The 15,764-nt window shown below is 42.0% G+C and overlaps 1 protein-coding gene across 3 annotated transcripts in view; it reads right to left on the reverse strand.

Moving 5' to 3' along the window:
* Nucleotides 1–2,796: 2,796 nt before the first annotated feature.
* The window catches only part of arhgef7a (Rho guanine nucleotide exchange factor (GEF) 7a), a 41,483-nt gene continuing 28,515 nt past the window's right edge, over nt 2,797–15,764 (reverse strand). For 2 of the 3 annotated variants that reach the window (XM_050048788.1, XM_050048787.1), the window contains 6 exons: nt 13,768–13,989; nt 13,586–13,679; nt 12,925–13,014; nt 5,808–5,907; nt 4,597–4,651; nt 2,798–4,342 (listed from right to left, as the gene is read on the reverse strand). In XM_050048788.1, the coding sequence (XP_049904745.1) occupies nt 4,220–4,342; nt 4,597–4,651; nt 5,808–5,907; nt 12,925–13,014; nt 13,586–13,679; nt 13,768–13,989 (684 nt within the window). In that variant the 3' untranslated portion in view covers nt 2,798–4,219. Of the gene's footprint in view, nt 4,343–4,596; nt 4,652–5,807; nt 5,908–12,362; nt 12,543–12,924; nt 13,015–13,585; nt 13,680–13,767; nt 13,990–15,764 lie in introns of all 3 variants that reach the window. The other variant, XM_050048789.1, reaches the window with a different exon arrangement.

The raw sequence follows: 15,764 nt of genomic DNA on the forward strand, positions 1-15,764 counted from the left end.
GATTGTATGTAGTTTTTCTATCATTCATTGCAACATTAGAAATGCAACTCAGTATTTATCTTTGGAGACCCCAAGACATGAATTTCGTGACTTCTTATGGAGCTCAGAACTGTTTAAGGGCAGCTAAGCTCCCCCACCCTTGTATGCTGAACACTGGTGATATGTCAGTTATTTAAACAGCTTGTTAGGTTGCCCCTGAGTCTATTAAAATCTATTAAAAATGCTTAAACTTAGGCTAATAGTTTAAGTTTTAAGCTAAGTTTGACCTTTTTCACAGCAGCAACGATGTCTTTGCTCCACTGAGTAGCAAAGTATGCCACGGCAGTGAGATAACATTCACAATATCAGCACCGTAAAACTGATACACCTAGATTGAATGCAGACGTATTTTTACGCTATTACACCTGTGCTTTCCCAGCTGTAACTAGCTTGGCTATGAAAGTGGTGAATTAAACTGACACTACTCCATAGTTAGATATAGACTTCATGGTATTTTTATGAAAGGTTATGTAGTGTTGATGAGCAGCAGGTGACAATCAGTGCTGCAGTATAAACCTCAGAGCAAAGGCTTACCAGCAGCTTCAGCTCCTTAATTTACTGATATCGCCAAATACAGCAGCAACTAAGCCAAACAAACCAAGACATCTGAAAATACTTTTTTGCACAAGCGTAGGGGAAGATGCCACCCAGGGTAATGACCCGCACTCCCTTAATTCCTCTCCTAACCAATAGATGGCACTAGTCTTCTTTCAACACATGTATTGAGTGGTCATCCTCTACTAAATTGTGACATTTCATCTGGACTGCTGCACTCTTGAGATTGAGTGCCATTTCCTGTTGTAGAGTGAGTGAATAACAGACAGCTACTTAACAGAGACAGCAAACTAGCTCTACAACATGGCCGAACGCAAGTATGATGCTATACTTTGGGGATCTTAAACCAATGACGAAGGAGAAATCTGGACCCCGTAGCTGGACCAGTTGGGAACCACTGCGAAAACACAAAGCTATTATCTCAACATCACAAAACTGATGACCAGAGTAACATGGCAGTTCTTAAACCACTTCTTTTAAATTACTTCCATCCGATGCATCCCTCTGAAACTTTATATATTTTCCATTACAATCAAATAAAACCTGATTTTATGGGCAGAATACAGCCCATTGAAACAAGCAACTATTAACCTAAAGAATTTCCTAAATTCTGCCTGTCAGATTACAGTCATATGTGACTTTATGTCATATGTAAATATCTACATATAGCAGTAGTACAGTATTGTAGTTTCACCAGCTTGTAGAAGTGGGAATCCATGATACACATTATCACAATACTTAAGTCACGACACAATATTATTGTGATTTTTCCGACATACTGAGTATTGTGATAAAACATATTGCAATACATTACCTTTAATTAAGTTTTCAGTCTGTTCATCTCACCTCAGCTATTTTTTGCAGCATCAAAATTTATCTAGTAAACTGAAAAAACAATTGCTTATATCATTTTGGTAAGCTACCTAAAATTTAATCTGCATTTGTAAAATTTATAATTTATTATTCATACTAATAATTGATACTTGACACTGTGACAATACGATACTGCCACACAAAATTATCGCAATACTAAGCTCTATCAGTTTTCCCCCACCCCTAGCACCTTGCTAGCATTACTAGCTTGCTAGCTATCAATCATTAGCATTACTAGCCAACGAGAATTAGCCAACATTTTTAGTAAGCTAGCTGGAGGAAGATATCCTGAAGTAAAAACAACTAGCCTGAAGGAAAGGCTTCTAACCTTAGATAGTTCATTAATGGCCAGGGTTGGGATTTTGGTTTGTTTTATTTAGTTAACTAAGTTAGCTCGTTTTGCCCCAATAGTTGGGAATGCTGCCCCTTTACAAGATTTTCATCTTTGTGCAACTACAACAAAATGGCTTCTGTACTTATTCATTTCTCTCAACAGTGTGTTGGTTTATGCTTAACTCATATCTTAAAATAAACTGACCTAGTTCCTAAGGGGTCAACCTCCTCCATCTTATCATAATGTTACCTTGCTTGGTGAAGTTAAGTAGTTGTATCCAGAAGGTCCAAATCTGCCACCAGAGAGTAAAGCTCTTCTTCAGGCTTCAACAAAGCAAAAATTAGTCCAGAAATACCAGCAACATCGGCGGAGAGCATGGAAAAAAAACACCTGTTAGCTTGCTAGCTTGTTACAAAATGCTACCTGGCCAGCAGAGGTTGAACCCTTGGCAAACATATTGAAATAAACTGCGCAGGGCAAGATGGCGGACGGAAGTAGTTCAAACAGACCGCCTTTCAGAAAATCCTCCTTCCTGCTTGGTCCTCAGTGGGCGGGGCTTAGCCTCCACCTGTCAGTCCACACCTGACAGTTTTATAAAATTGTTTAGTTATATTTTTCAATATTTAAATGTGGAATTTTGTTGGCAAGTGGCCTTAGTATCAGTGGGATAATACCCACAAATTTGTACATACAATGCTGTAGTATTTACATTCATATGCATCTCTGCATCCACTCTATGGCCTTTCTCTGTCATGTCCTGTTGATGGTGTTATCTTAATAGTGGTTATGACAATATTCAATGTTCATTATATCATTAACAGCCCCTGTGAGGTAATGGTAAACTCTTTAAGCCTGAACAACTCGGGTAGGGGTGATCCACCCCGGCCCCATGTTTATGTCAACCGCTTTTTGTTTCTGTGTTATATTGCATGTTTTATGTCTCGTGTTTTACTACATTCTTATGCTTGCAGCAGCACAAATGTCACGCTCCCAACACATAATAAAGTGACTTGACTTCTTCTAAAAAACACATTTATTTCTCCCAAAGGACAAAGGCTCATCTTTTTGCAGTATTTACATTATACAGTACAAATTCAATATCTGTACAATTCCCTAGGATCCCTAGAAAGAAAGTCAATCCGCAAAGTGGTCAAACAGTAAAGAGGACGAAAAAAGGCAGAACAAAATAAAAAGGACACAAAGGATGAGTCTCCTGGCACAGGCTTCACTTCGACCTAAAATCACCAGGGGCCTGTTACAGAAAGCAGGTTTAACAAACTCTGAGTTGAACCCTTAAGTCTGAGTAACTCAGAGTCTACTGTCCACAGTCGACTGCTGACTAACCCTGAGTTGGAAAACTCTGAGATTTCGGTTTGAGAACAGCTGATTGGAGTCAGTTCAATCAACTCTAGCTCGTGCACTGAGAATGAAATAAAGCCATCATCAATGGAGCTCCGATAACTATGAGTCACCATGGCAACCGGTACGGATCCAGCGGACATAGAGAGACTTGATGCTGTTTGAATTTAATGTAAGGATGAAAACTGCTGTTCAAAAACATGACTGACAGCACATAAAAGCGGTAATCAGAGATCATCCTGAGTAACTAACTAATATCAAACAAGGATTCTGATTCTGACATAGGGTAAACCTTCGCTAATGTGCTTTGTTACACGCTTTGATACGGACTAAATCAAGGAAATGAAACAATGTGTCTGGCTCCGAAGGGGGAGGAGACAGAGAGAAACTCAGGGTTTGTTGAGGAAAACCTGCCAGAGAGCAGGTTAGATTCACACAGCCAGTTGACTTGAGTTTAACTGACCCAGAGTTTAAGTTACCTCTCTTTCTGGAACGGAAAACCCAGAGCTCATCATCTCAGGATTAACTTACTCAGAGTTCACTAAACCCGCTTTCTAAACAGTCCCCAGGTTAAGCCTGTGTCAAACAAAAAAAAATCAATTAATAAAAAATTAAATAACATAAAAGAGGTTATGAAATGGTGTGGTTCAAGTTCAGATTTGTCCAAGGCCTTTGTGACCTTTAACACCATTAAAGTACCATTGATGTACCATCGGACAGCGGACCTTAAAATGATTGTAAACAGAGAGGGAGGACGTCTCTCCACGTGTCTTCAGGCCACACTGCCAAAGACACTGATGATGGATGCTGCACTGATGGACACACAAGGGTTAAGTGTGTGATGTCCTCACCATCTTCCTTGGTGTTCCACTAATGATATCATGGAATTGATGGTCGAGTCTGTTCAGCATCACGGCACAGTGGTTCCTGTCAGTACCAACACTCATCTCAAACAAATTACCTGCATACAGATTCACTCTCACTCACACCCAGTGCAAGCCAAGCCCACACACCCATGCTGTTTCTTTCTCTTTTCAAAGCTTTAGACAGAGACAGTGCTCAGAGGTTTGTCTCGTCCCATGTTGGGTCATTCATGCTCTTTAACACCCTCCTCACAACCTTTTCCAGATCCTTCCGTGCTCTCTGCTCCTCCTCCAGCGACCTCTTCATCTTCTTGTTATCCTGTGAAGTAAAGCAATCTTATCATTCATGTTATGAGCCCAAATAATGTGAAGAAAATAGTGTTTCAAAGAAAACAGAAAACACAGATTTTACAAAAGAGATCGCTGATTCCACTTAGCTGACATCATGTACATTCTTTACCCAACTAACATGCTTTTAAGATCTACGAGTCAAACTGGCTTATTTAAACTGAGGGTCATATATTAGATAAAACACACCATCATGATCTTTCATAAAACATATAGAACATTCACCTGTTTCAGCTCTTGAACCTGGTCCCTCAGGGCGTACACTACATCCACCAAGCTCCTTCAAGATGATAGAAATTTACATTAAAAACACAACAAGGAGCAAAACTCTTGCGCTTAATGACCTGTTCCTTCATCATGGTCAACGTGGGCTCTGCTGTTGCAAATACTCACTATAGCCCCGTTTACACGAAACACTTTCAGTATGGTACCTTTGGAGCCAAAAGTAACCCTTCAGGCATGGTACCTAGACCCTAGCGTTTCCACTGCAAACAGTACTCTTAAATGTGGGCGGGGTTGTTGTCACTCACTGCTCCATCCAGCACTCACTGTATTTCCTCCTTACTGGTGACACAGATGGAAGTCTGCACCTCGTTTATCGTCCACCGAACCAGGCTGCATGCCGAAATTTTCAGAACAAAATAAAACAGGCTGCAGTGAGAGTCTTTCTCCATGGGATATTTAAAATAGTGGGTTTGTGCATTTAGTCCTTCTCAGGCAAGCTCGGGGGATCAGTGTTGCCGGAGCCCACAGGGACAGCGCTCAGCGAAGCCTTTTTTTTTTCTCTGAGTGAGGACTAGAATAAATGCAGTTCACATAATCCAGTCCTCCTTAAAGTTGCCGGCAGTCGGCCCAGTGATTAAGTTATTCTTTCTCAGACTCCAGCTGCTGTGAGAGGCAGCAAAACATCCTTTCATTTTATAGTTACAGTTACTAATAAAACTCTCCATGGTATGAACAGTGGTTACACGAGCCTCAAAACCAGTCACAACTCAGCCCTGAGCAGAGTGTCCGTAAAACCAGTCACAACTCAGCCCTGAGCAGAGTGTCCGTCCTCTATTGACCAATCAACAGACTGCAGTGTTCACAGCTCTACCTTTTAGTACCAAATCTGTGTGCTAGGTACCCCAACAGAGGGGGGACCAAAAATGGGGACGGTACAGAACGGATCCATTGGTACCATCCACAACTTTTCACAGTGGAAATGGAATAAAAGCGTACTGAACTGAACTGAACCGTACCATACTGTACTGCTAGGTGGAAACGGGGCTTTATAAAGTTACTGAGCATTTATGAAGTATGACATCATATATCTGTGACCCCTTTTGAAAGATTTAAGTCACCAGTAAGAATGAATGAGCTTGATCACAATACGTTTATACAATGATTAAAGGCCAAAGGTGAAGAGTTAGAAAGAGATTTATCCATTATCTTACTTTTCTTCTACTGTACTTTGTCCGTTGCGACTGGGATCCTCCACCAGGACTTTCTTCTCACCGGGGATGATCATATGGAGCCCTGCTTCCTTTCGCGGTCCTGTTTAAAAAACAAAAGAGCACTCAACCATTGGTACTTCACTTTGTCTCACTTTGTAGTAAGATGAGTCAGTACAGGAATGAGGGAAAAGGACCAAGCATGGACCAGAGTAATAGTGTGTTAGTCATGCACAGACCTGATTTTAGACAAGAGCTGGAGAAAAGTGAGAGGAAATGAGAAGCTATGGAGATACATGGCAAAAAAATCCATTCATTCACGTCACAAATTAACAAGAACTCAAAACATCATCATCCACAAAAGACACATCAAACATCAAACCATATTTGCTGTTCTCACAAACCACCAGAATGCCAGTGTCTACCAAATGACAGATTTATTCAAAACTCATAATACAGCTTTTTGGGACTTGAACACTTCAGCAGAGTAGAACAAATACACTGAAGGCGCTGTTTGCAGATAAGACATGATCACGTTTGTGAGCCGAGTACAGCGTTAGAGCACACAGAGGACAATGTTGGTCAAAGACAGCTGGTCTCTTTTCACCCTGCCTGTCCCACAGTTTGACTTGTTAAATCACAGAATACACCTGTCACAAAGTATAGCACATGATATAAGGACAGTGATATTCTTAGCTCAAATACTCATAGAAGTTAGAATGGATTTTTTTCTTGCTCCATGACGACTAGTATTTACAGAAAGGGAGACTATGTGCTCTTATATTTCAAGTCCACTCTGACAGTATTCTGAGGTTGAATGAGTAGTTCACATAGAAATGTTCCTGTATAATCACGGCCTCTTGTTTCTTTATTTTTTTGTTTCTTTTTTTAAACCCTCAATGCTTTTCAAAACACCAAAGGTGAGCATTTACACTACGAATGAGCATTTACTTTACAGTAACACTGAATACTCAAGTCTACCTTAAGGACTATATCATACACACTCTAGGTAGACGACAAAAAGTACAGAATTTAACAGTTTCTATCCCCCACCCAAACTGGCCCGTTACATGATTGTGCAAAATAATTCAAACACTTCATGTTGTAATCATTTTCAGTGTAAACTTTGATACAGAGCAATTAAACTGTTAAAAAAAAGATTTTTCCAGGGATCATTTTGTAAACATCGACATACAGAATAAAATATAAATAAAAAAAACCTGTATATAAAATAATGAATACAATAAAGGAATCATTTCAGAGACAGTAAATAGTACTGTAACATGGACCGATATATTCCATATGTCCCCCACATTGCTTGCTGTAAGAGGAGATAGACTCTACTGTAAGTGGATGCCGACCTGTACTTTTAATACCAATACTGGAAAAATATTTCTTCATAAAAATAGTCATTAATAAAGAGATAGCGTGGGGAACCTCACAAGCCAGACAACACAAAGGCAGGTCTGGCTTATGAGGCCGTAGCATAGGTGCTAGTTAGTTGTGTTGTGACACAAGGGATGTTTGTTTTTGACTTTATACTAACCTGGTCAAATTGTCAGAGTCTGGTAACAGCTACACATGTAAAGGAATAGTTCAACATTTTAGGAAATGGGCTTATTCAAATTCTTGTCCATGGTTTGACGGGAAGATTGATACCACTCTCATGTCTGTACAATTAATATGAAGTTAGAGCTAGTAGCTGGTTAGCTTAACTTAACTTAGCTAAGTGAGAAAACTGGAAGGAAGCAGACAAAACAGTCTATTTAGTTCAACGTGATAAGTCGTTTTCTTTTTTCTTGGAACGTAACTAAAAGATTGACACATAAGATTATGCTATGCTATTTGCTTTCTTCCGATTCGGTTTGTGATATTCATGGACAGGATCTCGAGGCACAGCCGGGGGGAGGATGGGGTCCAGTTTGGTGACCTTAGAATTGCATCTCTGCTATATGCAGATGATGTGGTTCTGTTGGCTTGATCACACCATAACCTCCAGCATGCACTGGGGCAGTTTGCAGCCGAGTTTGAAGCAGTCGGGATGAGAGTCAGTACCTCCAAATCTGAGGCCATGGTTCTCTGCCGAAAACTGGTGGATTGCCCCCTCTGGGATGGGAGAGTTACTGCCTCAAGCGAAGGAGCTCAAGTATCTCGGGGTCTTGTTAATGAGTGAGGGGAGAATAGAGCATGAGATGGATAGGCAGTTTAGCACGGTGCTGTGCCGGACCGTTGTGGTGAAGAGGGAGCTGAGCCAGAGGGCAAAGCTTTTGAATTACTGGTCCATCTACGTCCAAACCCTCACCTGTGGTCATGAGCTCTGGGTAGTGACCGAAAGAATGAGGTCGCAGAAATGAAATGATGTCATTTTGAAATGACTTTCCTTCGAAGGGTGACTGGGCTCAGCCTTAGAGATAAGGTAAGGAGCTCAGACATCCGGAGGGAGCTAGGAGTAGAGCCACTGCTCTTCCGCATAGAAAGGGGTTAGTTGAGGTGGTTTGGGCATCTGATCAGGATGCCTCCTGGGTGCCTCCTATTAGAGGTATTCTAGGCATGTCCCACTGGTAGGAGGCCTCCAGGCACCTAGTCCAGCTCTGTGCAAAGTTTAAAACAATTCCACCTCCAAAGCTCACTAATTAACATTTTGCATCTTGTTTGTTTGAATGATTCATTTAGTGAGCTTTAGAGGTGCTGGCAGCTTAAATTTGTTAGCTTTGGATACAGTCAGGCTAGCTGTTTCCTCCTGTTTGCGGCGCATATGCTAAGCTAAGCTAACCTTCCTCCTGGCTCAGGCTTGATCTTGAAGGGACACAGTATTGCCGTCTCTTTTCTAAAGAAAGTAACTAGCACTGGCTCCAAAAGTGGCTGAAGTGACGGGGTGCCCAGTAGGTAGAGTGGCACCCCATGTACAAAGGTAATGAGCTTGCTGCAGCAGCCACAGGTTTGATTCCAGCCCACAGCCCTTTGCTGCATGTCATCCCTCGCTTGAAACTGTTCTGTTATTAAAGGCAAAAAGCCCACGAAATAATCTTAAAAAAAAGAAGCCACCAGTGATGTCATAAGCTCATTTGCATATGGTGCCATCTTCGTGCATTATTGGAAGCATTAACACTTTGCTGACTTAGATTATACAAAAATCCTTAACAAAACATTCTCATGGCATTAGAGCTATGGTGCTTATACTACAGCGCACCATCTTCTCAGGCTTCCAATCCAGACAGCGAGAGCGTCAATGCAACCATTTGAACTCACTATAACAGAACTCCTATGGCGAGCAGCATCTCCTCTCCTCCTGCCTGTCCCACACTTAATGCGTGGCACAAGAGGAGAGAGGGGGAGAGACCCTGTGCTGATGGCGGAAGAGCCGAGGACAACGATTTATCTCAGCAGCACGTATGGGAATGAACTACAATATAATTTTGTTTATGCTGGACAGAGCCAGGCTAACTGTTTCCCCTGCTTCCACTCTGTATGCTAAGCTAAGCTAAGCTAAGCTAAGCTACTCCTGGCCCCAGCTTCATTTTGAACTGACGTATTTGAGAGCGGTATCAATCTCCCAACCTAACTTTTAGAAAGAAAGTGAACGAGCATGTTTCCAAAAATGTCCAAGTATTCCTTTAACTAGCAGACATTAAACAAAGGCATTTGATTTGTTCTACAGGACTGTAGCTGTGTTAGGCTGTGGTCAATATTCTATTGGTGTCAGGCTGGTATGCTACGCCTGGTTTAAATACATTTTTTTATTCTGTTAATGCACTAACTTGTGGTTTAAAACTTAATATAAATGCAACCCTGTAGAACCACTGACAGACAGCAATGTTACTGGATGGAAGATCAGGCTTTAAAGGATGATGCTTAGGAAACTACACAAAACAGTCAGTTATTAAAATCAATGACTTAAAAGGGTCAGTTCACCATAAATTCAAATTAATATTTCCTCACTCAACTGAAGAAATAGTATCTAGTGATGCAGAAATCTGTCCAGGTCACTGACTATAAATATCTGCATTCACAGCATTACAAGCAATTTAGTTTGTGGTGCTCACAGGGTTTTAAAAAAAAACTTTATTCTACAAGGATGTGTCTGTAAAGCTGTAAACAGTTTTTGTAGTGACAATTTCTTCAGAAGAAAGTAGTTTGAGTTGGAACTGGAGTATCCAGAGTAATAGCGACAGTGAATCCTGGAAAGACACATTGATGTGTAAATGTAATTGTTTCTTCAAAGCTGCAAGCACCACAAGCTGTATTTCATTTCATTCATTGTCTTCCACTGCAGTTTAGGAAGAAATCTCAGATAAAATGGGCAAATGAAACGACCCGCAACGCTAGATATAACTAAAAGTAAAGTGTGAAAATTGGCTGTGTTTTTGCACTTTTGCTGAACTGACCCTTTAAAGTCATGCCTCTTAGTCCACTAGCTCTGAGATCCAGCTGGGGAATGCTTGACTAGAGATTGAAGTGTATGTGATAATCTCCTCTTTCTGTAGCAGCTACATTAAAAGGTATACCATGCAGGATTTTCCCGAAAAAAAAAAAAAAAATCGCTATCACAATCCCTCCTCTTATTTTGCTGTGTTTGGGACATTCTTGGGCACAGCGCACAAATGAGGTCGGGACTTCATAAAAAGGTAGCAACCAAGTGCCACACTGTAAGTGGCATGCATCCAAGATACCAAAATTGCAGATACATCCCCAAAAAATGCAAATACAGCAAGGCCAAACTCCAAGGCCCAAATCCACTTATTATTTTTACCCCTACCCCTCGTTTTCAAGTGTCACCTTTCCCCTTGGCACAGAGTTAACAAGAGTGGTGTTTGGTAGCGGCTGCAGTTGTCAGGACCCTCGTGATTTGTTCACAATTTAAGCTTCAATCGATCAAATAATAAATATCACAACTTCACAACCAGGGAACTAGCGTGGCTCTGTAAGCTAAAGTAGGCAACCAATGCTCCTACCTGTCCAGTCTGTACTGATATTAGAGGAGCAATAACAAGAAAGCAGAAGACTTTAAATGCCATCAGAGGGTGGGAATGTGACATGAAAATAAGGGACTGTCATGCACAAATCAGCCAACGCAACGTTAGCTAGCTAGCCAGTTAGCTACTGCAAAATTTGCATATTACCAATTTTTTTTTGTTATGCTCGTTATAAAAAATATATGACATTAAACTGAGATAATACAATGATTATTATTTTTAAATCTTAATTAACAAAGAAACTACATTTGGTCGTGCAGCCATCTTGCCTGTGATTCCTCATAACACTCGCTTTGAATGCTAATTGGTAAATGGACTGCAATTGTATAGCGCCTTTCTAGTCTTACGACCACTCAAAGTGCTTTTACACTACACGTCACATTCACCCATTTACACACACACATCCACACAGTGGTGGCCGGAGCTACCAACATAGTGCCATCTGCTACTCAGTAACCATTAGCATGTGCTAACACACCAATAGGACAGCTACTGGGAGCAATTTGGCGTACGGTATCTTGCCCAAGGATACTTCGACATGCGGACTGGAGGAGCCAGGGATCGAACCACTGAGCCACAGCCAAAGTGTGTCTCCGTTTGAAGGACCATATAGTGCTAACACTTCACCCTTCTACTCTATCTCAACAAGAATCGGGACACCCGAAATCTAGATGTGAATGCGCAAAACAGAGGGGTAAGGGCTAAGTGGTAGAGGCAAGGGCAGACTCAGGCAAACTTTCAATTTTGGTTGTGATAGATTTTCCAAACCGAAACCAACAATTCCTACATGGTATACCTTTAAATTATGAACTGTGTTTCACAAACTATTACAGTTAGCAAAGATTTTTTGTACGTTAGTAGCTTTTGGTCATGTGGTACTTTAAATCTAATCCTGCTCAGCAACATGAGTAAAGATTCAAAATAATAAAAACACCAATGTTATAAAGAATTTGGATATTTCATTTGCATGCTGCTATATTATCAGGCAGCAGGGGCGTGTGTGCCTGAACCTGTGCGTGCGTGTATGGCATCTGTGCTATGTTTGAGCATACATACTCTAGAAACACATACTGGAGAGAAGTAGTACATGGTAAATAGAATACACTCGTTCCTGAATTACATCTGAATATCAGACAGGAAAAGCTCAGTCCCCATCTCTCCCTCCCCTGGTTATCCCTCCCCCTATACTCCACTCCGACAACCCCTCTACTCCCTGCTGAGAGTCCGCCACGTTTATGGTCAAAGAAGGGGAGTGGTCACATTCAAGATAAATTAACGAGAATTACCAAACACTTACTGCATGACAACTACACAAAGAGAGGAGGCACATAAAAGGGAAAGTGGCAAAGGCAACAGGGAGATGCTTCAAACATCTTCGAACGAACAATCTAAAAATAAATAAACCAAATAAGTTAACAAAAAAAAAATCAACAAATATATAATAGAAAATAAATAGATAAATAAAAAAAATCTAGTTTCTTTAATACATTGAAGGTAAAAGAGGTAAGCGCGCTGTACGTTACATCACAGCACAGCTTGGCAGTACTGTACGTTCTTTAGTTCTGGTGAGAGATGCAGCTCTTACGCGGCACCGAGCCCATCCTGTAACTGTGGGTGGTCCAGATGGAGTCATAGTCAGAGTCCTCCGAAAGGTCAGAGGACAACTCTGGCCGGGACACGCTGCTACGGCGGCCCGGCGAGTCCGTACAGGACCGGTCCACATCGGCCAGCACGTGGTTGTGCATCAGGTCGGTGCCCTGCCAGGCTGGTCGGGGGCAGGGCCAAGTTTGGTGGTGACGTTGGGAATGTAGAGGGAGGAAATGGAGGGCGAAACAGAAGGGTGGTAGCATATGCAGCACGCAACAAATGGTAAACCATAAAAACAATGAGATGCAGGATGGGAGAAAGCAAAAGTACAGAATGAAGAAAACAGAAACATGTGGAAGGAGAAAAAGAAGAAACTCGAAATAAAACACAGCGATGCCGATAAGTGAGGAGTGGAGGAGAGACAGACAGAAGGAGAAGATACTGTTAGAAAGATCAGCTCAGAATACCAGTGTTAAAGAAAGGCTCTGAGTAACAGCAGTGACAAAGACAGACCGCTCTCTTATTTTGTGCATGCACGGGTATAAGTAAGATTGTCTTACTGGAGTTAAGAGTCTGCCTGGTTTTGGCGCTGGTGCAGTAAGCCTCAATAACTTTCAGGATCTGGGCGTCTTCTTCCAGAGCAGCTGTACCTGAGAAAGAGAAGGTGAAGGGTTAAATAATTAATTTACATGCAAATGTCCCTCAGATCTCTGGTCACAGTCTTACTCCTACAAATTAAAGCATCTGCAAACATTTTGGGAAGTACACTCATACTCTTTTCTGCCGAGAGTGAGATGAGACGATCAATACCACTCTCATATTTGTCTGTAAAGAATTATTAGAGCCGGCAGACGATGAGCTGAGCTTAGCAAAAAGATTGGAGCCCAAGGGGAAACAAATAGTCTGGCTCTGTCTGAAGGTTAATAAAATCTGCCTATCAGCATCTCTAAAGCTCACTAAATAACATGTTATATCTCATTTGTTACACATACACAATACATGGTTTTCTGGTAACAGCATGACAGCGCTTAAGCTGTGATAAAAAAGCCTATGTGCTAGGGCTGCCCCCTAATAGTCACTAAAACATTAGTTGACCAGAAAGGTCATTAGTTGGCAAGATTGCATTGGTCGCTAAGTTGCAAAAAAACGAACAAACAAACAAACGCGAAACTATCTCTCAACAAAAACCTTTTACATTGACAGGAAAGATTTTACACATACTCTTCCTCAAGGCAAATTCCTCCTCAGACTGCTTCCTCTCAGGCTTGCGCTTGGGAAGGAGTTTCTTCACACTCTTAGGACTTTTACTAAGATCCTGAAAACAGAAACAAGACAACTGCATGACAACTAGAAAATCAACAAAACAAAAACATGTTATACGTTTTAACCACATAAAAACACACCTCCTTGTAGCAGAGGGCTGCAGAGGGTCGTAAAGGGGGTGCGGGCCGCAGGCAGCTCAGGCTCCAGGGTTTCGGGGTGTTTGGTGGTTCCAGCGGGCCCCACATCATGGTGCTGTGAGACGTTCCATGGGAGGAGGGGTGAGGAAGGGTGTGGTAGGTGGGAGCCACTGTCATGCCCCTCCCCTCAGCGTGCCGGGACGGGGTGAGAGGGTGAGATGGGAGCTGAGGAATGAAACAAGAGAGCCTATGAAATAAGATTCATCACAAGACAGTTGCACTCACTCCATTCCCAGGAGATGCACCCACAATATTCTATGTTTAGTGTATACTTTCAGAACAGAAACAGTGGCAGAAAGCTAGGCAGGGGTGCATCTCCAACACAGCAACAGTGTAGTTGTACATTGACGAGGTTAGACGACCAACCAGCCAACATTTCCTCTTAACTGTCATTAAAACATTGCATATTCAGTGGTCTTTTTAGCAAACCCAGACCTCGGTGGCCTAGATGTCATGTGTCCCTTTCACATCCTGCAGCAGCTCCTAACTCATCCTAACCACAGGGCAGATGGGATTTGTGTCTTGGCAGCCCAGTTGCCAGAAGAAAATGTTGGCATTGTACATTTCTGCAAACCACAAATTCGTAACATTTCCATGTTTCTTACATAACATATCAACATTTGCAAATTGTTGTAGTATATGAGCTGACTTTATCATCGGGGGGTGGAGGGAATGGTGGATGGTGTGACACCTAGGAAAGACACCTGCCAAGCTGTGGACCACTGTTCGAGAACAACGAACAAAATCAGCTGTTGTTTAGCGGGTCATTGCTGTGCATTGCTGTTTTTCATAGAGACATCGCTTCTTTTCCACCTTGAATTGTGCCCCCAGAACTTGGCATTTTAAGCCAAAATATATTTTTTTCCTAACGCTAACTGAGTGGCTAACTGCAGGGTTGTTGAAACATAAAGTTGTTTGTATAGCGCCTATCTAGTTTTCCAATCCCACAAAGTGCTTTAAAGAACAGTTCAGACCAAAGATTTGCAACGAGATGAGTTGAAACAGGCAACTACATGCAATGCGCCGTTCTGTAACATTCTAAAAACCTGCTGGTTCACACCAATGCAACTACATGAGACAGTGTATCATCTCTATGCAACAACTCTCTGTGCTTCTGTTCTGATTTCCAGCTTTTTTAAGGCTCATTTTGTGGCTGAATATAATTTGTAGCTTCTTAAAATATGAATGAGGATAGTGATAGTGAGATACTGGCTACAGCTGCATTTGTAGTGATGAAATGGCGAAAAACAGAAACAAAATGAGCATCAAATGGACTGTATTCATAATGAATACGCCACAATAACATAAGGAAGTAGCGCCAATTAGTTAGTCAATGATGTGTGTGGGCGGAGCATAAGCACATACAGCGAGCAGCAACAGCAGTGACCCACTTTCTGACACTGGCACACTGTGAGGATGGAAACAGAGGGTTCGGTGGGGACGGAGCACCTGCCACAACAAGTGAACACGCCGTCTGCGGTCATTCTGACACAACCAGCAGACTTCATTACAAGCTGATTGGCTGTTGAAACAGGTGGCGTGCCTTACAGTATAAAACCAACCGCCAGCGATTGGACCAGCTGAGCTGCAGGTGACGCCATCAGCTGGCTTGAGTTGAGCTCAGACCGGCCAGCTCACACTGCTGCAACGTTCTAAAACTGTTTCGTCTCACTGCAAATCTTTGGATCTTTTTACACTACTTGACACATTCACCCTTTAACACACATCCACATAGGCGAGACTACCATACAAGGTGCCACCTGCTACTCAGTTAACCATTCATATGCCTTCACACACCAGTGACACTGCCACCGGGAGCAATTTGGGGTTAGTATCTTGCCCAAGGATACTTCACACGTGGACTAGAAGACCTGGGGATCAAACTATTCACCCACTGTACCTCCTGAACTACAGCAGCCTATTGCAAAAATATACAACGC

The sequence above is a fragment of the Epinephelus moara genome, chromosome 7, assembly GCF_006386435.1.
Source record: "Epinephelus moara isolate mb chromosome 7, YSFRI_EMoa_1.0, whole genome shotgun sequence".
Classification (NCBI taxonomy): domain Eukaryota; kingdom Metazoa; phylum Chordata; class Actinopteri; order Perciformes; family Serranidae; genus Epinephelus; species Epinephelus moara.